General features: G+C 47.6%; 1 protein-coding gene across 1 annotated transcript in view; it reads left to right on the forward strand.

The window, feature by feature from the left end:
• Positions 1 to 21,845, forward strand: part of LRIG1 (leucine rich repeats and immunoglobulin like domains 1) — a gene marked incomplete at its 3' end in the record, with an annotated part of 75,609 nt that overhangs the window by 14,079 nt on the left and 39,685 nt on the right. The window contains exons 3-4 of the mRNA XM_026052604.1: positions 14,487 to 14,558; positions 19,129 to 19,203. Of these exons, the coding sequence (XP_025908389.1) occupies positions 14,487 to 14,558; positions 19,129 to 19,203 (147 nt within the window). The remainder of the gene's footprint in view (positions 1 to 14,486; positions 14,559 to 19,128; positions 19,204 to 21,845) is intronic.

Here is a 21,845-nt window from a genome sequence, read left to right on the forward strand (position 1 = left end):
CCTGTAGGTGCCCTTGGAGGGTGACTGCTTTTGCTGAGAAAGAGGAAGGTGAAGGTGGCAGCGTTTTGGGGTGCTCCCTGGATGGGCTGTGTGCTCAGTGGTGGCATCCCCAGGACCCCGATGTGCTGCTTGGCCAGCTCACAGCAGAGCTTTCCCTTTGGTTCTGCACTGAAATGCAAATGGCACCAAAACGTAGGGAGAACATTTAATATGGAAAATACTACTGTGAAGTGAAGGTATCTTAAATGGCAGTAGCATTTCAGATGTTGCAGTGACCTTCTGTCCAGCCTTCCTTTCCTGCTTGTTTTGTGCTGCTTTTGCCACTTGTGCACCTTGGCTTTGGTGTCATGGCTCAGCAGGAGGCTTTTCTTCCTTTGACTGTTTCAATCCAGGTGTGAATGTGACTGGGAAGGGAAAGTGAAGTGAGGCTTCCCCCTGGAAGCTGGGATGTCTCCTCCTGGGGCAACTGCCTTGAGGAATTGAGGAGGCAGGAAAACCCCAGTGACTATTAACCCACTGCTTTACAACCTCTTGGCTCCCTTCTGAGGGCAAAGGAAGCAGCCCAGGTGCTTCCATTGCTAATTTGATCTGGACACAGCGGGCTGTGGGTGTTTTTTTTTCTCATTCTAAACATTTCTTGTGCACTCAGGGATTGTAGTATTAACATTTTCTTTTCAGAGAGATTTGACTTGAACTAAAATTGCTGATTGATTCCCTTTTCTGCCCTTCCCCCTTTTCCTGTTGAAGTCAAGAACCACTTCAAAGGCTCAGATGTGTTGGTGCCAGACGCTGCACAGTTATTGTTAGAAGAATCTGAAATATAATTGAAACCAAACCTTTGTTCAGCCGAGCGAATCTGGCTGCAGGCTTTCCCTCGAAGGTGGCGCCTCGGGGACCTTCCTTTACGTTTGGTGTCCGCACACTTGTCATGGCAGATGGATCGTCTGTGAATTTTTACATCTGGTAAATGTTTGTAGGTCTGGAAAGTGTGTATTTCCAAGAGCTTTTTTCTTTCTCCCTGTACCTAGGAACATGCTGGTACTTAAAAGTCACCAGCATATTTGTGGAAATTCCTTGCAGTCATAAAAAGGCATCGAATTGGTCTTGGCAGGCTCATTTTGATAGAGGTGCTTCAGGTCCAGGTTCCTCGACTTGGCAAGCRCAGAACTGTCCCGCTTGCTTTTCTTTGAAGACATGTCTATCCTGTGGGATATAGGATATTGTTTGACATTACATCTAAAACATTTGTAAAAGCACAGCCGAGAGAGATGTCAGCATTAATTTCAGTTTTCTTTGGAGGGTGCGAGTGAAAGCTGGGATGGGAGGTTTGTTTTTGGGCTGGGTTTCTACTCTTGGCTCATCCTGCCAGGCTGAAGGCTGAGAGCCCAGCAGGCCTGTGCAGGGAGCAGCCCCTGCTCTCCTGAGGTCCCCTCTGCTCCTGTGTGCAAACTGTTCRCAAAACTCCTCGTGGGGAGCGCTTAAAACAGCAAGGTTGTGATATGTGCTGTGTATCTTAAGTTCCTGATACTTTTTCAAGTTGTTGCCCATACACAGTTTAGGAAACTTCCTCAGATCAGCCTTAGTCTAAGACTGGATTGGCTCCTGTGTATAGGTGTGCATCAAGGGTACAATGTATTTTCTTTCAGTTTTCCTACCCTCTGAAAAGCACCAGCCTTGCTGCATATGGCTGCCTGTTGTTTATTATCTCTGTTACACTGTGGTTACTGCTCACACATGATATTTCTTTGGTTTCAGTACAGACTGAGCGGGTTGTCTGCTGCTGGATCCAAAAAATGTAAACTATTTATAAATGAAAAATACTCTGGAGTTCTAAAGTGCTGTGTTGTCCCCTCTCTCTCCAGCATGTGCACATTTGGCTGATCTCATGTAATCCCACTGATGTAAATCCAGATCTTTAACAACTTATGGGACCGTACACTGCGTGGAGAAATCTTATGACCATGTGTTCATGGGGGGAGAAKCACGAAGCAATAGTGATAAACAGTTATATAGAAAAATGTTATTTGGCTGTTGCATTCAGTTCAGATATGAGCCCAAACTCAGATAAAACTTCCTTCAGAGTTCAAGTATTCTCCATTTTGGCTTCCCAGTGGGGCTCACTTGCATCGTAAGCAAGTCTTGAAAAGCTGGAACAAACTATCCATGTGGTATGAAAGATCCTGAGATGACTTAGACTGCTCTTTTAGTACTTTGTCCATGTAAACTTTGGATTTGGCATTTCAATGTTTTACTTTTATATTGAACCAGCAACCTATGTTTAGTCTTTCATGGAAGGTAAATAAGACAAGGTTCTTTATCYGTTTTCCCTTATCCTGTTTTCCATGCACCTCCTGTGACAGCAAATGGGGCTGGGCTGTCCTGTTTCCTGACCAAATCCATAGATTAGAGGATAGCTGAAAAAATAGAAGGGATTTTTTTGTCAGTGATTGTTTACAGCAGCCCCAGCTAGCAGCACTTCAGCTGGGAATGGTGGCTGCTTTCTCACTATCCGCTTGTGTAGGCAGCCTCGGATGACAGATACAGCTAGTTATTCTGTAGGTGGTTTCTTTTTCCTTCYAAAATTTGGAAATGTTACTAGTGCATAAAGGAGTAAGCTGCTTCTCTGAACCCTATTTGAATAGAATATGTTACTCCTTTATTCCATTTAACCCCATTGGTAAGGAGAAAATRCATATATTTAATTTTGCATATTCCGTAGGAGCAGCTAAGTGTTTTTGTCCTTTCCAGGTTAGTTTTACTGCTTCCCCCTGCCCCAGCCTAAGACGGCACTTGCCAGAGAGAGGCTGGAAACCCAGCTCGAGCTATGGAACAAGCCTTTAGTGCACTGATTGTGTATTAATGAACAGCCAAGCTGGCGGGCCAGTGCCAGAAAGCAGCGAGTGAGAAAGCCAACAATATCAGCACGAACTTTGCACTCTGGAAAGTGTGAAGTGATGTTGGTGAAAGGAGTTTATTGCACAAGTGGAACAGTGCGGTCCTCTTTGATGCCCACATTTCTGTGCTAGTAAAGCAGGGAAGAATAATTGGCCAGCAGAGCCTCGTGCCTGCCAGTTAACCTGTTGGGTGCTGGTTGAAATACCTCCCAGCTTTGTGTGTATTGGCTTTTTGGGGTGATTTGGCAGGAGGCTGGATCTGCTCTGTAGCAAAGTGCGTTTCACATGGACAGTTTAAACTATCCAAGATGGTCTCGCAAAATTGCGTTTTTTAATGGGGCCTGGACTACCTTTTGTTTCTGATATGTGGAGTGGGCTTGAAAAAATGTTGTTTTTCCCTCACCCCCCATCTGAACATCTCAGGAATGTCAAGTCTCGTCAGCCTCGGCTTGGCTGAAGAATCTCTGGAGTTGCTGGGGATGTGTTTTTATATGATCTCCCAAGCCCAAGGGAGGCTGCGAGCAGGTAGTTAACAAAAGCTTGCTTTATCCCAAATGCTAACGAGGCATCCTTGCTAAATAGCAGCAGCCACAGACTCTCCGACCARCCTGACTCTGGGTTATCTGTGTCCAATCCCTCTGTTAATCTTGCTCCCTTTGCCAGCTCCCTGCTGTAGCCCTTGCAGTGCTTTGCAGAGCCAGTGAAACCCAGATTTGTAACAGAAACCTGTTTGTAAATACAAACAGATTAAAGAGAAGGTTCTTATTCACTAGCTTTTTCATTACTCATAAAAACAAATAATTCTGTGTGGCAAAGAGAAGCCTGATTTCCTAAGGAGTTCTGTCCCTGGGGCTAATACTTTTTTTGAATTGKCTTCTGCTGAGTTGACCCCTTATCTCCGTGTTGTGTTTTCAGCTTGTCTTCCCGGGCCTGGCTGCCSCTGTGTGTTTTGGAGGGAGCAGAGCAGCCTGTTGCACAAATCGCCCCATGTGCCCATCGATTGGAGCCAGGTTCCACCCCCATCCCTCTCCCCTCCCTCACAGGAGCTTTCACGGATGCAGGAGCTTTCTGCCCTTTGGACCTTCCCGCCTCCTCCCAATTGACCGGCGGGGTATTTGGAGCCAAGTGTGTGTCTGCAGCCGTGTCTTTCTTGGAAAACTCACCCACAGGTCCCCTTCTATTCCTCATTTTTTGCTACCTGGGCAGTTGATCACACYTCAGCCTGAACTTGGGAACCAAACTCCAGATGGATGGGGAGAATTAAGAACAAACTGCAGAAGGGCACAGCAGACSTGTTCAGCTGCTGAGGCAGTGCGAGGCTCGGAGCGAGCGCGTTGTGCAATAGTGCAGGGCTGGGAATGGCTCTGCCGCGTTCGCACATACCGCGTGTGGAGCAGGCGGCCCAAGTGGCCGTTGAGGGAGGGAAACGGGGCTTGTTTGTGTAGTTTGTTTGTAATTTAAATAACCTCCATAATCACCCTCCCTCAGCGTAGTAAGTGATGCCTTATTTACTGAGTCGGCCCCTTGTTTGGCCCGAAATACTGGCTGTGCTCAAGCTTTTACAATGGGAATTAATGTTATTTACTGGCTGCAGTAGATGTGTGGAGGATTGTGGAGGGTTTGGTTTTATGTGGGCAGCCCCACGGACCTTTCATTTGATGAAGGGGTTCCCTGCACCGAGAGCTGSATTGCAGCCTCTGTTGCTGTGTAATATCGCACCTGCTGGGGTACAGTGATTGAAATGCTGCAGAAAATCTGCTCTGAAATGCCAAATGCAGCAATATGACTCTAGCAATAATAGTTAAAATAAGGTAGAAGCTCTTAAAGTCCTCTTTAAAGTAGTGGTTTTGCAAGGGCTGTGTTGTGCTTTCTGTAACCGAAGAGCATGGAAAYGTTCACCTTCCCATCCATTGGCAACCTAACGTGGGAAGGATAAAAATCGATAGAAGAGAGAATTTGTTCTTTGATTCAGCCTTTATAATGACTGCTCTTGCCTTGAATCAGTTGCAGTGCTTTTAGGTGAGGAATTGTACAAATCCGAGGCGGTTCCTTGAATAATAAATCAAGACATCAGTCTAGCAAAATACCCTTTGAAGTTGGGGGAAAAATCCCTTATGGGTCTGAAGGCAAAACGTGCGCTCAGTTTTGGCGCCTGGCTGGTGCTCTCAGGTTGCTTCACCTGCTCTGCCCYGTATCCAGTTGCCCAGGACTCCTGAGGGGTTAAAAGTGACTTGAACAGCAAAAAAAAATGTAGCTTTTACCATTAGTATAGGAGCCTGTCACAGTCTCTTCTGATGCTGAGAAGTCCCAAGATATCAGTTCCCTAGGCAGGAACAGCAACRTCATTCAAACTGCTTTCTAGACTTTATTGGCTATAATTTTTCCTCTTTTTCAGAGACTTTCTATGTCTTGAGTTGCACTAATAAAGAAATCTGGCTTTAAAAATGGAGGAGTTGAAAAATAGCACCAATAAAAACTGTAAAATGCAAACATTTCTCAAGCAGTGCTTCTGTGGAAGATGCAGYGCTATATGCTGGGGCAGAGAGCGCAATAAAGGTTTTTACTGGTGCTCTTCAACTCCATCGTAAGCTTTACAGCTGTCCTGAACTCTGGCAGTTGAACTCTGCTGCTGTCCATCCGGTGAACACCCAAGCAGGGAGTGTAGCAAGAATGTCCCAAATGCCGCTTCTGGTGGCCCTGCTCGGGCAACCTGCAGCACCAGGCTGGGACACTGTTAATAAGACAGTTGTGATATTCCTGCAGCAGTGCAGCTTTATGGGATGTTCCCTTGCAGATATTCAGTATATTCTGTTTTTTTTTACAGTGCCAGTCATGTTTTAAAATCAAGAGCATCTTCTAGAGGGATGCTGTTTGCTAGGTCTTGCTCTTACTAACCCCAAGCATGGAGAAAACTCTTCTTTCATTGCATTGATGCTGTGTGTAAGCAARCAGCCTCTGACCTGCTGGCTTTGCCTGATGACAGGAGCTTGTTCTGGAAGTTTCTCCCTCACACTGTTATGTGGGTGACGAGTTTGAGCCTGTTGCCAGCTGTGCCAAAGGAGATAAGGCAGCTCTTTGCCACGTGGTGCTGCAGTTGGTGGTGGGAGGAAGCTGTGTCTGCTCTTTCCAGGCTGCATGCAGGGAAAGCAGGTTTAGCTTGAGAATAGCTCTGTCTAGAACCCAAAATATGGAGTAGATTTACTTGGGAGTTTCTTCTGATTCCTCATTGACAAAGCAAAGGGTAGTTTAAAGGTAGATTTATTTGCCTTGTTTTGCAGCAGCTGCATTACATACAGCTTAGYTTTTATTTCTGTTGAACTAGGTGGGAATGGTTTCTTTTAAATGCAACCTCTTCATCTTGACRGTCAATTAGAACAGTTGGAGGTCAGATAAAATAAAGGGACAGAACATTTGCTTCTCTCTGTATCTATTTCTGTAATGTTATCAGTGCGTGTGGTTTTATTTCTAACGTTTTGTTCCAGGGCTTCCTCTAAAACTGAACAAATTGAGGCACTTGGATGCAGTACAGCTTCCAATCCAGGGTTAGGAATCCATTAAATTGCTGGTGCTTTATTGGCAGTATCAAACTGCCAGAGATGGAAGCACATTATCATTGGACATTGATTACTCAGAGGAGAGAGGCTGCTGCCTGTGTAAACCACCCATCTCCAGCCACAAGGGCCAATTTGTTAGACTGCTTAGCTTTAAAATGTGTCTATTTTGCCCTTTGAGCACTATTAGTAATTACAAAAAAACTATTTTTAACTGCACTGCAGTGCTGTCTGCCACGTGCTTTTTCACACTCTGAGGGTTTTGCAGCCGTGCGTGCAGTGCCCAGCGCCGCCGGCCTTGGACCGCTCCATAGGGCACCCCTGAGCCAGGGCCAAGCAGCCGGGCCTGGCCTTGGGGCACAGGGGCTGGAGCAGCTTCCTGGGAAACACCAGCCAACCCCTCGGACTGTGTCCTGCTGGGACAAACAGGGCTGCCACGGCCAGCCCAGCCCCTGCAAGGTGGCAGCAGTGCCCGCTGATGCCCTGCTAGGAATCCACACCGTGTTTTTCTGAGGCTTTCGTTTCTACTTCTCTTTGCCTGACTAGTTTTAACCAGCTCACAAATATTCCTTTGTGCCGCTTCCAAGCCAGTGTGTTTTTTTTCTGGGGGGTAGAGATGGGTCCTCCCTGATTAATAGTTAATGAGGAGAACAGAGAGGGAAGGAGAAGAGGAGCAAACAGGGGTGCAGGTCCCTGCCCTCGCTGCCCCGTTAATGATTGACCTGGCTCTGCTTGGCTCTGCTCTGCGGTGGCCGAGGGACCTGCCTGGCCGAGGGCTGGCCCTTGCTGGGCAATGGGCCCTGCAGGGTGCTCTTGAGGGGACAAATTCAGGGGTGGGTCCGGTGCTCTCGTGTCCTGCATCCCTACCAGCCACTTCCTAGCAGGGCAGTAAGCTCCTTACTGCAGGGAGCATCTTCCCCCATTGCTGCAGAAGGATGCGGTCCAGGTGTTTCATGACAATTTAACGTCCCAACTTCTTTTACTCAATTTTGGCCCCTTTATTTCTTTTTCTTTTTTCCCCCACTCTGACACCAGCCAAGCACTTGCAGTGGCTGCTACAAACACCCTGCTAGTACTGCACAAGCAGCGTGTGGCACCACGAGGGCTGGGGCTTGTGGTGTGTTCGCAATGTAAATGTATCTGACAAATAAACCGTGGTGCCGGAGAAACTCCTGGTGGTCAAACACTGGCCTTACCAGAATGCAGTCGAAAGCACTTGAATTGAAGGCCTCACGAGGGGGAGAGCACCCTGCAATTTTCTGTTTTAGTGAAAAAACATTTCTTAAGATATGGGTTAGTGGATATTATTGAGTGACTAACCTCGGATGTTTTCTTAAACTGTGCAGAGCTCTGAGCAGCGTGCGGGAGCCTGAGCTGTCTCTTTCCTGTGAGCTCCTCCCGTTCCCACCGCGGGATTTTGTGTAGTTGTCTAATGGGGGCTTTAGGTTACCAGCAGTTGGTGGAATTGCTGTGGATCTCTCCAAGTCTTCCTGCATCTAAAACCGGAGGTTTAATGTGGTTTATCTTCTGAGTACTTGTGAAAAAAGCAAATATTTTCATCCAGAAATGGTGTTTTTCAGAAGTAGCAGAGATTTTTCGGACTGATTGTTTTGTATTGTGTTTAGGGCSGACTTACCAATGCAGCCCTTGTGTATTAAGTATCAGTTAATGGGGGCTTAGCAGTTGTTCTGAGGGAGACATAGAGTAAATCATATAGTTGTTAATCCACAATGAATTGGTTTAGTATGTTGAATACACAGTGGGGGACCTTAATTGAAAATGTTAGTAAAGAAGTCATGGCCTTTATTGATTTACCTAAGAAATGCAGTGGTGATAGAGGCAGGAGCGGTTTGTTTCATGGGTTGCGTTGCTGAAGCCTTTTAAGATGCAGTGTGCTCTGTGTTGAGGAGGCAAAGATCTGAGAAATATGTTTCCCACTCCTACATATATTATATATATTTTTAACACGTTGCTGTTATGCAATGGAGGAAGGAACTTCCTTGCTAGTTTTGGTTTTAGGATATGTCTTTCTCATGACACTAAGTAGCACTTCAATTAAACACAATAAACTGAGAACAAACCCTATGGGCATCTGAGCAGATTAAAGGTGGAGTTTATTTGTGCATTAAAACTTCCACATCCTGATTTTCCYTTCCATTCTTTTCTACCTGTCACAGGTGGCAAACCAGAATTGTCTTATGTTGAATTAGACATGTTTGTTTTTATTTAGATTCCCTGCCCCTTGGAAACTTGTAGTTTGCTCGGAGGCGATTCCCGCAGCTGACTGCCGCCTGTGTGTTAGGCAGGGAGAGAAGCTGCTTCCTCTGGGCAGTGCCGCTTAACAGAGGCAGAAAATAAAGTGAAAAACTGCTGTGATTAAAGAGATAGTCTGCTCTGCTCCTTGCAGCTTCCCCTGCTGCAYGGAGCTACCTTTGGGCCCGCAGCCCTTGAAACAGGGTCTGCAACTGTGCCCAGAAGCTGAAYGCATCCATGTGCCTCACTTTGTGTGGAGAAAACAGCCTCCAATTCATCTGTTTCTTAAAAATAGGGTATCAGATGTGATATTTTTCCAAGAAAACCCTTGAAGCTGAGAGGTTTGTTTAAGATTATTAGAATAGAAGGAAATGGGATCCTAGGTTTTGTCCAATCACACTTGTGTAAACCTAACAGCGCCTAAAATAACCTGACCCTGCTGTTTTTAAAGACGCAAACATGTAAGAGCCCGTTGTTGGAGCTCTGGAAACCCCAGCTGCAGCTCGGCATTGCTCAACGCTTTGCTCCAAGAATTCACTCTCCTTGGGAAGCAGTCACAAGTGCCCTCGCCGTCCGGGAGAGCCGGGGCACCCATCATGATTCCATTCTTCCCATTTCCAGCCTCCCTCGAGCATTGTGCAGGCCTGCCCGTCTGCTCCAGTGGTCACCTCTCCACTTTCTGTGCCCAAATCCCTTGTTTTTCGGATGTGCTCTCGGTGGCATGGAGCAGAAAGGCAGGCCAGGCTCAGAGATGCCTCCAAAAGCCGCTCGCGAATGAGAGAATAGATCCCTGCTTCTCCGAGMCGCATCAACTGTGTGTTAAATTAAACCCTAGTCCTCTACAATGGATTGCAGCCGTGTGGTTTTAATTAGCTTTATTTGCGCTAATGACTGCACGCATCTGCTGGGATCGGCGTGGTATTGATTCCTTGGCAATCATGCTGCAGGAATTTCCTTGGGACAGTGCGGTTAGTGAGGGCGGGAGCGCTTCAGGGCGCAGCTTGCTCGCTGCCTGGATGGCCTTGCAAAGTTTGTCTTCGCTGTCAAATTAGCTCATGTTATGGCTTGAGGGTTGCCCTTAAGTTGACTCCCTTCTGCACATAAAGCCCCTTATATGAGCGTGCTGTTAACCCAGGCTAATATGCTGTATTATTGTTAATCTGAGCTCGCAGGAGCAAAGCCTGAGCGAGCACGGCCCACCAGCCGATAACAGGAGCTCTGTGATGGGCAAGTGCTGCTTGTCCTCCCGGGTCTTTCAGCGCCCCTTTCCTTCTCAAATAGCTTGCCGTTCACTTGCAGCAGTGAGTGGGGACCTTCACCTTCTGGTGCCTTGTGTCTTGGTGCTCTCACTCCCTTTATGAGGCACTGTTGTTGCTTCTTGGCCTGAGATGCCTCTGTGCACCAGCAGTGTCCCTAGTCGTTCACACTGGGTGCCCAGGATCTGCTGCACAAGGAGTTGCCCAACTTTGGGCATTGCTCAGTGCAGGAGCCTTCAGCTGAGGCTGGACAGCAAGGCCTAGTGAGTGCACGTGGAGCCTTGAATAATTAAGTACATAGGTTTGTCTTGGGCTGCTCAGCTGAGTTAGGGAGCAGTGGGATGGAGATGGTGGGTGAGCCTCTGGTGTAAGAATCTCTGGCTCTTTATTGGTTATTAGGCTGGAGGGAAGCACTGGGGTGGCCCATGGGGTGGCAGCTGTCCCCGTGTCCAGCTTGAGCTTCTGCCAGCACAGCAGCCGCTGCCGTGGGTCTCGGCAACCCTGCAGCCAGCAGTGAGGATGGCAGGGCTGGTGTGCGAAAGGCCCCTCTGACTCTCATTGCTCTTAATGGCATATGTGCCTCCTTTTTTGGCCGTTAGTTTTAGGGGAAGACTTGAAAAATCCTGTTTAGGGGAAGCTGGGACTGGTTATAGCAGCTGTATGGCTGCTGTCTCCTGTGCCAGGGATAGGGATTTGTCTCGCACTCGAGGAAAAAGATGTTGTAAAGCTGCYGCCTCCTGTGTCTGGTGTGCATGCGACCCCCTGAGTCCTTGCAGTCTGACTGCCTTGTGTTCGCTCTAGTGGTGAGAGGTGTGATGAGGTGCAGGGCACTCAGCTGTGCCCTTTGGAAAGGGGCTGAGATAAACCTTGCGCAKCGCTGCTCAGGAGGCTACTCCCTCTTTGGAAGTTCAAAAAACCTGCTTAAAAGGAATAAAGGCCCGTGTGCTTTCTGCACACAGCTGTGTGCTTTTAGCATGGGCCACATGTTCCTCCTGCACCACAGGCCCCGTGGCCAAGCGAATTCCGCTGTTCTGCTTCTCATGCCCAGCCAAGTGCGTCGGGCCGTCCATCCTGCACCCCAGAGGCAGCTGCAGCCGCGTGGGAAGGGGCTGGAGAGCTGCGCCCAGGCCACTGTCGCAGGCGGGAGCTGTGCCCAGGCCCCTTCCCTTGTCTTTCGGCAGATTAGCCAGAGGAATTTCCATTGCAGGGCTTGATTGTTTGGGGCCCTCGGCTCCCTTTTGTGCCTGAGCARTGAAAAGTTGTGTTATGACAATGGCTGACAAAGTGCTTAATGAAAGCAGGAGCTGGCGGTGGCGGAGCTCTGAGGCATCCTCCTCCTCTGCTGCCTGTCATCAAGGGGTGCAGAGACACTTGGGACATAACCTTCCCCGCTGACAGATAAATGGTTCTGGTGTACAGGTCGGAAACCCTCACCTCACTGAACCAAATTTGGCCATCTTCTTAGTGAGGAGACCAGCAGCAACACATCCATTTCTTCTGTTACCTATCAAGCTTGCTCTGAAATGAGGGGTGGTTTTACTCAGCACCAGCCGTATCCCCGTAGCCCAGGCAGCACTTCTGCATTAACCTGCTGCCTACCCTGCRCCTTCCCCAGGAGGCAGGACTGGTGTCTCGGGGTTTAAGGAGCTCCTGCTGATCCCTCCTTGCTGCTGACACATCTTTCTGCAACACCCTTGTTGCCCCCGGGAGATGGTTTGGAGGAAGGCTCTGTGCCTGCTCGTTTAGCACAGCCTGCCTTTGCTTAGTGGTACTCGGCGATCCCCAGTGTCATTTTTACAATGCTAAGTCAAGGCAAACACAGCTTTCTTGTTCAGAGACAGGCAGGGCTAAACAGAGCGTGGCCCTTCCCTTATGGATTTAATGCACTCTTAGTTCCTGGTTGTGGATGTCTTAGTGACAGGAGGGGGAAAAAACTCTATGTTGTTGGATTAGCCACCACAAGGAAGAAGTTAAACACATGTAATAGCTGAATAAAGCTAACTAAGGAGCAGAAATGTGACAGAGGCCAGTGCCACAAGAGCCTTTCCCAGGGCTTGGTGTTCCCGGCTGCTGCTGCCCTGGGCTGCTTGTCCAGAGCCCCCGGGAGTTGCAGGGGCCGTAGCAACGTTTGCACCGTGTGCAGGGGGGCCCCTGTGCACCTCCCGGTCCGAGTTCCCACTGGGATTTGCGGTCCTGGAGCCCGACCAGGACCTCGTATCGCCAGCCTTGGGTGAAGCAAGACCACGTGAACCTCAGTTTTATTTACCGTCTAAATAGACGGGACGGACAAAGGGCRGCTGCGGAAACAAAAGCTCYGGAGAGGTGATGGGATGTGACCTGGTCACGCAGCAGGAGATGGAGAGAGGCAGCCGCAGCAGGAGATGGAGAGAGGCAGCCATAGAACRGAGCTTTCCTGCCTCCTGCTCCCACTGGTGTGTCCATGGGGGTTCGTTGGATCTTTTTACCACTTGCAGCTTCTGACTGCCCTCCAAATACTGTTCAGCAAAGGGAATCTGGGCCTGGGAAGCAGATCCTGGCATCGCTGATGCTTCAGGGCAGAAATTCCTGGATGTTTTGATGCAAGCTAAAATACAACTAGTTAAAGTACAACTGCAGGGGAATMGAGTAGAGCTGTTTGTTTTGGTGAATCCATCTATTTTCAAGTCTTCTATTCATTCTGCACCAATACTTTAAGTAGTGCAAAGATACTGCTCCCATAGACACGGTAATATGTGACATGGACACAGAGGGATTCCTGTCATGGCAGAGCCAGCGTGTGGTTGTATTTCCCCCTTACAGTTTGTCCCTAGCATTTGCCCCTGCTTTATTTTTGTTGTGTTGAACCTATAGGATGTTACCTGTTGTACGTTCCTCTGGTTTTGCCTGTACTGCAGACAAGGACAAGCTTCAASCTGATCTCTTTTTTTTAAGGAAAAAACTAGTAATATAATCTGTGGGCAAATTGCACTTTAATTTGTAATTGYGCTATGAATATGAACTTGGCTTTCAAACACGCTCAGTTTAAACTGCAGTTTGGCTTTTATTTAGATAAATGCCTTGGAGTTCCTAGTGAAATGGATATCTGCTGCAAGTCGCTATTGATTTTAAAAGGCTCTTGAGTGTTTTAAAAGACAGCAGGGACTTACAGGGGAGCAGAGTTTAGACCTAGATGCTTGGTTGCGTTTCACACTCCAGGGCAGCCCTTAACAGTGTCCAGCCCTGAAGCTGCCCCGTGCTTTGGCTTTGCAGTGTCCCCCGTCACTGCTTCCAAGCCAAGCAGACACACGAGGCGGGGAGGACCGGCCCCTTCGCTAGCCCGACTGGCTCCCTGCTCCGAATAGGCAGCCCAGTGTTTGGGCTTATCTAAAATCAGCCATGCRTCTTTCAGGTTGTGTTCAGAGGTGCTGTAAGAAGGTGTGACCTCCCTGCAGAGGAGACAGAGGGTTGGATTTTCCTCGGGATAATATCCTAGAGCAGGGTGTGGAGGGATAAAATTAAAGTAGATCCCCTTGCAATTTCCTTACAACTCCTTGTGGCTGCTATTCTTGCTGCCGCCCATCAATTTGCTACCTCCTTAACATTGCTCATAGGCTGTAACACCCCAGCACTGTGTACATCATATTAATTAGGCCATTTGTTAATTTTCACYTCATTAGTCACTTGCTCTTAATTGGCGTGTGCTGTCCTCATAAGCCCTAAGTGCAAGTTTGACTCTTCCCATAGCAGTGTGCTGGCAAAGTGCACGTGGAGGGGAGACTTTTCCTGCTGCCCCATGGGCAACAGCAGAGCATGGAGGGGCTGCTCGTGTCTTTGGGATCGGGACTTTGGGCTTTCTCCAAACCCCGRATTTGTTATTTTGTCACTCAGTGAAGTATTATAATACAATTWCCCCAGCAGGTAGATGGGAAGCATTGCCTGGGGTAGCTGTGGAGCAAAACATTTACTATTGCATGAGGTTGCAGTGCAACAGCAGCAGGTTGAAAGCTGTAGTCATCAATTTTTAAGGAGAAAATTAACCATTCAGTGGTATATTAATGTTATAATCTTGCTAATAAATATAAGAAATGCATACTAAATGTGCAGGCTGCTATATATGTATGTGTGCTATCTGTGTAGCATGTAGTGGTAYATAAAAAACTCCCTGTGTGTGCAGATATAAAAACATAGCAGTAGGTTTAACTGCTTAAGTTCAGACTTTAATTTCTCAGGAAATGCTCTTTATCTGCAATTAGTTAACATGGCTATGAGTAGTAAAAGGAAAACAGTAAATGTAATTGTATAATATTAAGCTAAATCAGCTGTATGTGCTAATTTAAAAGAAGAGAATGCTTAAGAGAATTAGATAACACGTGATCACAAAGTTAAAGCGACTGCCTAGTTCATTCAGCAGAGAAGTGCTGCTCAGCCCTGTTTCTCAAAAGTTCTTCTGAAGACAACAGCTCATCTCCCCGTGCAATCCAGAGCAATTAGGACAGGGTTTTGCTGAGCATGGTAACTGCAGGCTGCTGATCTACTGTCTTGTCTTTTCACAGAAACCTGAGCCACAACAAGCTGACTGAGATTGATCCTTCCTCCTTCGCGGGGCTTTCGAACCTGCAGGAAGTGTAAGTGTTCCTTGCAAGGCTTTAACTTTGTTTTCATAGGGAAACTTATTGAGCAGAAGGAAACTGTATACAGTTTCCCAGGACAGTGCATTCCATTAGCCAATGTGGATCACTAGATCTACCTTGTTATGAGTGCTTTTCATACTCTACCTGTGCTGTCTTTTTTTCCTTTATTTTTCTTAAATCAGTCAATTTCGGAACACAACATCCCAATGGAAGGAGCCCAGCTGCTAGTGGAAATCCCTGGTGTTTGCCTCCCTCTCCATCTTGTGCAATGCTCCGAGGGAGATGTTCAGCTAACACACCTGAGCATACACACAAAGCTCCTTGCTGAAAGGATAACCCTGGAGCAAGGCAGAACAGCCCGGATCGTGATATCTGATGCCARCCTAGCCCAGGTCTCCCAGGAAACAAAGGTGTAGTGTAGTGGATAACAAAGCACTTAACTGTGTCTCCTCCTTTCTTAGACATTTGCACTGCTCTTGGAACTGGAGCAAGTTTTGTTTGAAGCCTGCTAGGAGAGCCTAAAATTACAAACTTTCTTTCGATTTGGTGGAGGAAGAGAAAGGAATAATGGAGGTTTGAATAGCTTTTAGAGATTTTTTTCTGCAGTTTTGGAAAAAAAACAAATGCCGTTTTGGGGAATCACAGGATTTCTGGACTCCAGATCTGTGTAACCTCAGCAGTTAAAGTCCATTGAGCTGTTGTGCTTGTCAGCTCTTCCACAGGGATTCCCAAAGCTCTGATTTGGGGTTTGGGAAAGTGAAAGTGACTGAAATCTTAAGCGATGGGTTGAGGTAACGAGCGCTCATTTGAATGCTGAATCGCTGGCATACTTGAGGTTTGGGCTCTGTTTGAAGAGCTACTGATGCCTCATGGGAAACTGAGAAAACATTTCCCTCCCGAAACAATACGGAGCTCTGTGCGCAGCGCTCATCTGCTCTTGTCCTCTGTCGGGTTTCATTAAGGCTTGGCTCTGGGGCTCGTGGAGGGGCCAGATTCTGTGGCCCTTGAGGAGGCAAAGCAGTTTGCTGCAGGGGGCTTCTGCCTGACCAGTGTCTGCAGAATTGGGCCCTGGGGATTAATAAACTGTCTCTCYACCTGCCTAGTCTCCTATGGCTCCTCTGCTTATGCAGAGTATAAGTTGCTTACCAGGGAGCATGATTTAATGAGGAATTTGCATTGGGAGTGACTGCAGCTCCCCGACATATGCTCATATTCACCTTAGCAGTGAGGGAGGGGGGAGAGAGGTGATTCAGGTGAGCAAAATGCTTCCTCTAGGATCTGCTTGCTCAACTGTTCTTTAAACTATGGAAAGCCTTAAATTGTTGTGTGCTTAGAGAACAGAATCAGAGCTCTGATCYCATGAGCCCGTAGAGTTCCTCTAACATGTCTGTGGCTTAGCAAGAGCTCTTCTTAGTGGAAGCGCCTGAGGGCATGCGGCTTTGGGGAGCCGGGATTGGGAAGGATTTGTTGGCTTCCGACTGCGTGGGTCGTGGGCTGCCTTGTGCTGCAGCAGTGAGGGCAGGACGGGCTCCACATGGAGCAGGTAACTTAAAAAGAGTCAAAGGGAATTAAGTAACATGGCCCGCAAAGTAAGGGYGCAGATAAGAGCTGCTTGCTGAGATAGAAAAGCAGGCTGAGGGGCAAGGGAAGCGGAGAGATGAGTAGGAGGGAAGGCGAGAAGTCAGACATGGGAGGCCCAAAGAACCCGAGGGCTGGAGTGGAGCCTGGAAGGCAGCYGCTGGAAAGCATGAGGGAGAAGCTCTATTAAAAGCCCTATCTACCCATCTTGGTTGCTTTTGAATAACAGCTAAACCACAGACCACTGAAAYAAACTGTATCTCACAGAGAGAACCACATCTGTACTGCCAGAGCATCTCCTTTCTGAGCTGTGTTTTTCTTAAGTGCTTTACAAACATTCATGAAACAAGCATCGTGCTGGGGCATGTCTGGAGAGCAAGTCCGTGTTTTCCTGTGTGCACTGTGCTGGGCAAACCCAGGCACCCTCGGGGAAAGAGATTGCCCCAAATAGAAGAGATGCATTGATAAGGCCTGAAACCTCCCGGGATGCTCTGAACGCTCAGCCTGAGCCTGGGGTTCCTGGGCCTTGCACAAGAGGCTCAGAGCTCTCTGTAGGACTCTGCATGTGCATGATTAGCTCAGTGTATTTTGAAAACCTTTATTTTSCCTTGATTTTTAAGAAGATGTCCCCAAAACAAAAGATTTCAACTTCATAGCTTTTGATGCTTCTGTTTTGGTTTATGAAGGTGGTAATAAAATAATAGCCCTCTTTCCCCTTTTTTTTCCCATTTTTATCTTCCTTTGGGTTTAGCGGGTTTTCCTGTTTTTTCAGCAAAGCTTTCACCTAAGTTTGAGCTTGGGTGGGATGAAATGTGGTAGCGCAAAGCAACACGAAACCCCCTGGTCGTGCATGATTGAATGCGTCAGTCCCCTACAAAGGGAGCCCTTCACTTGCCGCCTGCAGCTTTCGGGGTTGGTTGTCCACCAGTTTTGTGCCTGTTCCTCCAAAAGGCACAATGGGGAGTTTTTCAGGTGCCAGTGGAGCTCTGAAATAAGCCCCTTATGGAAGGCTCCAGTGTTATGTTACTTACCCCTTCAGGAGGGCTAGACTTTCTCTCGCGTCCCCTTCATTGTTTCCTCTAAGGACCATCCCAATCCCAGGGTCTCTCCAGTTTGACACCTGGATTGAGAGGATGGGGGGTCCTGCCCTGTGCAGGTCCTGTTGTCCCTGGTCGAACAGACCATGGGACCCATGAGTGATGGTTGCAYCATAGTCCTGTTTTCCAAGCTCATTCTACAAAGTAGTAGCAATGGTGCTGAAAACCCTCCCCAAACAACTCACCTTTTATTTTCTAAAGTGCCTTTCACTGAAAGCCCTGGAGAGCTCTGCTATTTTTGAGCAGGCTCCATTTCAGCTTGACACCAGCCTGGCAACTTGACCGTAAATATTTTATACGGTGGCCCCCCTCTTCCTCCCCTCTGTTACCATCCAGAGGCAGCAAATTTGTGTCCTCAGAAAGCAGGGCAAGGGAGGAGAAAGATAGAAATTTGAAATTTCCTGAGCAAGAAGTCTGGTGGTTTGGGGTTGTTGTGTGKTGKTTTTTTTTTTTTTTTTTTTTTTTTTTTTTTTTTTTTTTTTTTTTTTTTTAATTCCTTTACATGTGTGGAGGGAGTTGAGGAGAGGGAAATCCCAGACCAATTGCCAGCTTGGCCTTCTCCACTGCATCAGCCATGGGGGCCGTGAGCCAAGCGAGAAAAGGAGGTGGGAGAACAACTTCTGTCTGCTGTTCTGCTGGGGAAGAGCTGACAGGGCAGCAGCCATAGATGAAAATCGCTTTGATGTCAGAGGGGTTTGAACACTTGTTGGACACAGAGTGGTGTCGCGGCTGCTGAGCCAGAACTGCCTCGCGCTGCAGGAAGGTGGCCCCAATTCTCCCTGTTCTCCTGGGCTTTTCAGGGAGATGCTTGGTTGGATGCTGATTAAAATATGGTACGTGTGTGTGTTAAGGCTCTTTCCAGCTCCCCTTGTACCTCAGGAGGCTCTATGCCTCGTGTTCGATATGAGCAGCAGTGAGCTGCTATCTGTACCGTCGAGCTCCTTGCTGAATCCCAAGAGGTCCGGCTCTTCTCCCCTGCGTTTGAAGTACGGCTGCGATGGTAGAGGCAGAGCTGAGGACGAGGGGAGCTCTTACCACACAGGGCCTGGACCTCTGCGTGAAATCAGATCTCTTGGCTGCTCCCCGAGGAGTCAGAGGAAGCTCTGGGGTGGATGTGTTGCTGCCCTAGCCCACCAGTCAAATATATTTTAAAGGTGGTGGTGGGAGGCGTCAAGAAAAAAAAATAAAATAATGCTAAAATGGGGATTGTCCCCATTTAGTGCCCAGTCCCCTGGGCACTGCAACCCATGGGCCTCCCGTTTTGCTGCTGCACTAAGGGGCAGAGCTCAATGCAGGCAGGGCTGGGGGGCACCCGGCAGGGCAGGAGCCRAGTTCTGCCTCGCGCAGGGCTGCTCTCCGTGCCCCGAGGCTGCTGGGGGCTCCTCCGGTGCTGCCCCTCGCCAGGCCTGGCAGGGCCTGGCTCTAATTGCTTCAGCGTGTGGAGAGTGGCGGGATGGCAGAGAAATTAGGTAATTTTCAAGCAGCCAGACAAGCGCCTGTTACAGTAATTAATTGGCTAATTCGCCATACAAACAAGGGTCCTTTAAACCGAGGAAGAGCCCGTCACAGGGCAAGGATCTGTTTTCAGTCAGAAAAACACTTCAAACATCAGGCTTGATGGGGGGACGTTTTTGTGCTGGCTGGACTGGGGTTTCCAAGTGGGAGGAAGGCGCTTTGTGAGCCGTGGTAGGGATGATTATAGTGGCTCTCATCTGAAATAAATTAAAGCCTCTGTTGGGACTGAGAGATGAGACTGGGGAAGGGGCAGCAAACCCCCTTGAGATGGAGAGCTCTGCCCAAGCACGAGGGCACCAGGTGAGTCCATGAGGGCAGATAATGATGAGTCGTGTGTTTCCTTGCTCTAAATGCTGAATTTCTGCTTGTTACAGGCGACTGAACAACAACGAGCTGACTGCCATCCCATCTTTGGGAGCTGCTGCTTCCCACGTCCTCGCCCTTCACCTGTGAGTTGCTCCAGCCTCCTTACCTCTTTTTTTCTTTCATTGTTTTTTTTTTTTTTTTTTTTTTTTGCTTTCACTGTCTGTTGTTGTTTGTGGAACAGATGTGACTTACTCATGCAGAGTTTCGGGTGCGTCACACCCACTCTTGTTAGCTCGTTGATACCTTAATTAAGAAACCTCTTCTGGAGTCCCATGATTTATGTGAGATGGGTTGATAAACCCTGCGTTGTTCCAACACAGTTTGCGAGAGCAAGGCAAAAGATAACACCTRAAAGCCAATTAGAAATCTGCAAACGCCAGAATAGATCCTGTCTCTGATATTTAATTTCTGGAGTGATTCAGAAAGCCAACCACTTCATCTGTCAGCTCTTCCAAGGCTGTGGAAATGCCTTCCATACTCCCCAAAGTCAGTTCGTTGCAAATCTGGATTTGTGTGTGACTGGAATGGAGCGTCTTAAATCCTGCTCGGGCTTTAAGCGAACAGAACAGAYACAAGCATATAATACAGACAAACATAACTGATACAATTTGCTCTTCAAAGCCTGATCTTGGTTGCTCTGTGACTCCCTGACCTGTGCCCCAGCAGAACCCTGCAAAAATACTTGCAGTTGTTATTCAGGTGCAGGGTTCAGTGGCCAGTGACCCGTCGCAGATAATTGCAGCGCACTGGGCTTCCGCGCAACGTTCAGGAGCACCAGCATGGGCAATTATGGACAATTATGGAATAAGACACCCCTAGGAGAAATTCAYACTCGAGGCTATCAGAGGGTCACTGTTCCTGCTGCTGGAGGAACACGGATATTCCTTTGCAGCTTTGGGTTTGTGTGTGTTTATTTGGTTTTATTGTTTTGTGATTGTTCTCATTATTCTCATAAACATCTCATTCTTTGCCAARCTACTGAAATCTTATGGTCAGAGATAACTGGTGGCAGTTGATTCCACAGATTAGTTATATTTTGGATGGAAGTACRTTCTTTTGCATTTTGCCTTTAGGTTTCAATCATTATCTCATTCCTGTGTTGTGCTAATAATTTCTCCTCTCTTTATTGTTCTTATCCCTTTTTTAAAAGCCAAGAGAACTCTTCATGACCTATTCTTCCAGGGGACTCATTCCAGACTTCCAAACATTTTTATAGCCGCCCTTTCAACTTCCAATTTTTTTCTTTTGAGGAAGTGACTCGTCAAGGTTAGATCCGGGTGCAGGGGTGGGTTGCGTCTCGGCAGATCAAGGTTAGAACCTGTGACGTTCCTAACTTTGGGAGTTCAGTTACCTGAAAAAGGCCTTGGGAATCTGCCACCAAGGGTCTCGGTTTGGGGGCAGTGCAGAAGGGAGTAGTGACATTGAAATAGCTCTTGTATTAAACCTTTAGTATCTTAAGAGTGGGGTTTTCTGAAATTATTTTTGCATGTGTCTGTTTCTAATGCACACGRAGAAGGAATTTTGCTGAGGTATGCATGATGCCTCCCAAGTTCCTGGGAAAAGGAAGTGGTTACAGTTAATATGGATTCCAGCAACGTGCTGGGGCAGCTCAGGGGATGGTTTCCAGTGTGTGTGACCTTGCAGTGTCTGGCGAGGGGCAGGTGTCCCATCCTTTCATAACTGTGCAGAATTTACTTCTCCTGTGGTGGATAATACCGGTATCCAGACAGGGGATTGGTCCTACAGGGCCTGAAAAGACTCTAAATTACTCTGGAACAACCTTGATCTGTTGACTAAAAATACATTCCTATTACTGAAACCACGGATGAAATAGAGTGAAATGAATTGGCAGCGCTCCTGCTCTTCCATTAGGCAGTGTTAAAATATGCAAAGCAGAAGAGCTCCTTCCCTCAGTTAATTCAGTTTAGGCACCTTAGGTTAAAATTGGCATCCATATCTTTCTCCTGGCATGAAATAAGAGTAGCTTTTATTTGAGATATGGTGCGTTTGATCTGGGTCTTGSTTATGGCGTGCATAAAGACCTAGAAATATTCCTGCGCCAGCCCTGACTCTGGATCCGATGTCCTCCAGTTAAATGGAGAAATAATCACTTAATTCCCTGGGTTTAGGGGTAACTGGTGTCTCGGCAGCTACCAGACCCACTGAGTGCATCAGTTGGTGTGAAATCAACTTGTTTGGTTTCTGCCTCCTACCTCTTCCCACTGCTGGGGCCATGGGCCGTCCAGGTCCATGAGCAGGGGACCGCAATCCACAATTCCCCCTCACACGGAGCTGCGTAGCCTGCTGTGTAGCATCTCTTCAGACACCTCTCACAAGGATGGAAAGCCCATATGGAATTTACTCTGTAGGATACTAGAGAGCTTTAGGCCCCCCAAATAGGCTTCCCTTTCTCACCAAGTCTATATACGATCGGAGTTTCAAAAGCCCCGTTGTTATTTTTGCTATTAATTTAGCCCCTGGCAGAGGACCAAATTGCAAGAGCTTTGGCATTTTATTTCTGCAATGAAATAAGTGGTTTGGAAAGGAGGAATAATGACTAGTGGAAGGCAGCAGATTTACTGCCCCTCTGAAATTTCAGAGGGTACACRAGGAAGGGCAAGGTACAAAGCCAAATGATAAAAGGATGGTGTTTTAAACAGACCTGCTCAATATCACTTTCCAGAAATCTGTATTGCTTTCCTCAGCTGCTACACATAAATAACTC

This window comes from Nothoprocta perdicaria, unplaced genomic scaffold (assembly GCF_003342845.1).
Source record: "Nothoprocta perdicaria isolate Ctin4 unplaced genomic scaffold, notPer1 scaffold_9, whole genome shotgun sequence".
In the NCBI taxonomy this organism is placed as follows: domain Eukaryota; kingdom Metazoa; phylum Chordata; class Aves; order Tinamiformes; family Tinamidae; genus Nothoprocta; species Nothoprocta perdicaria.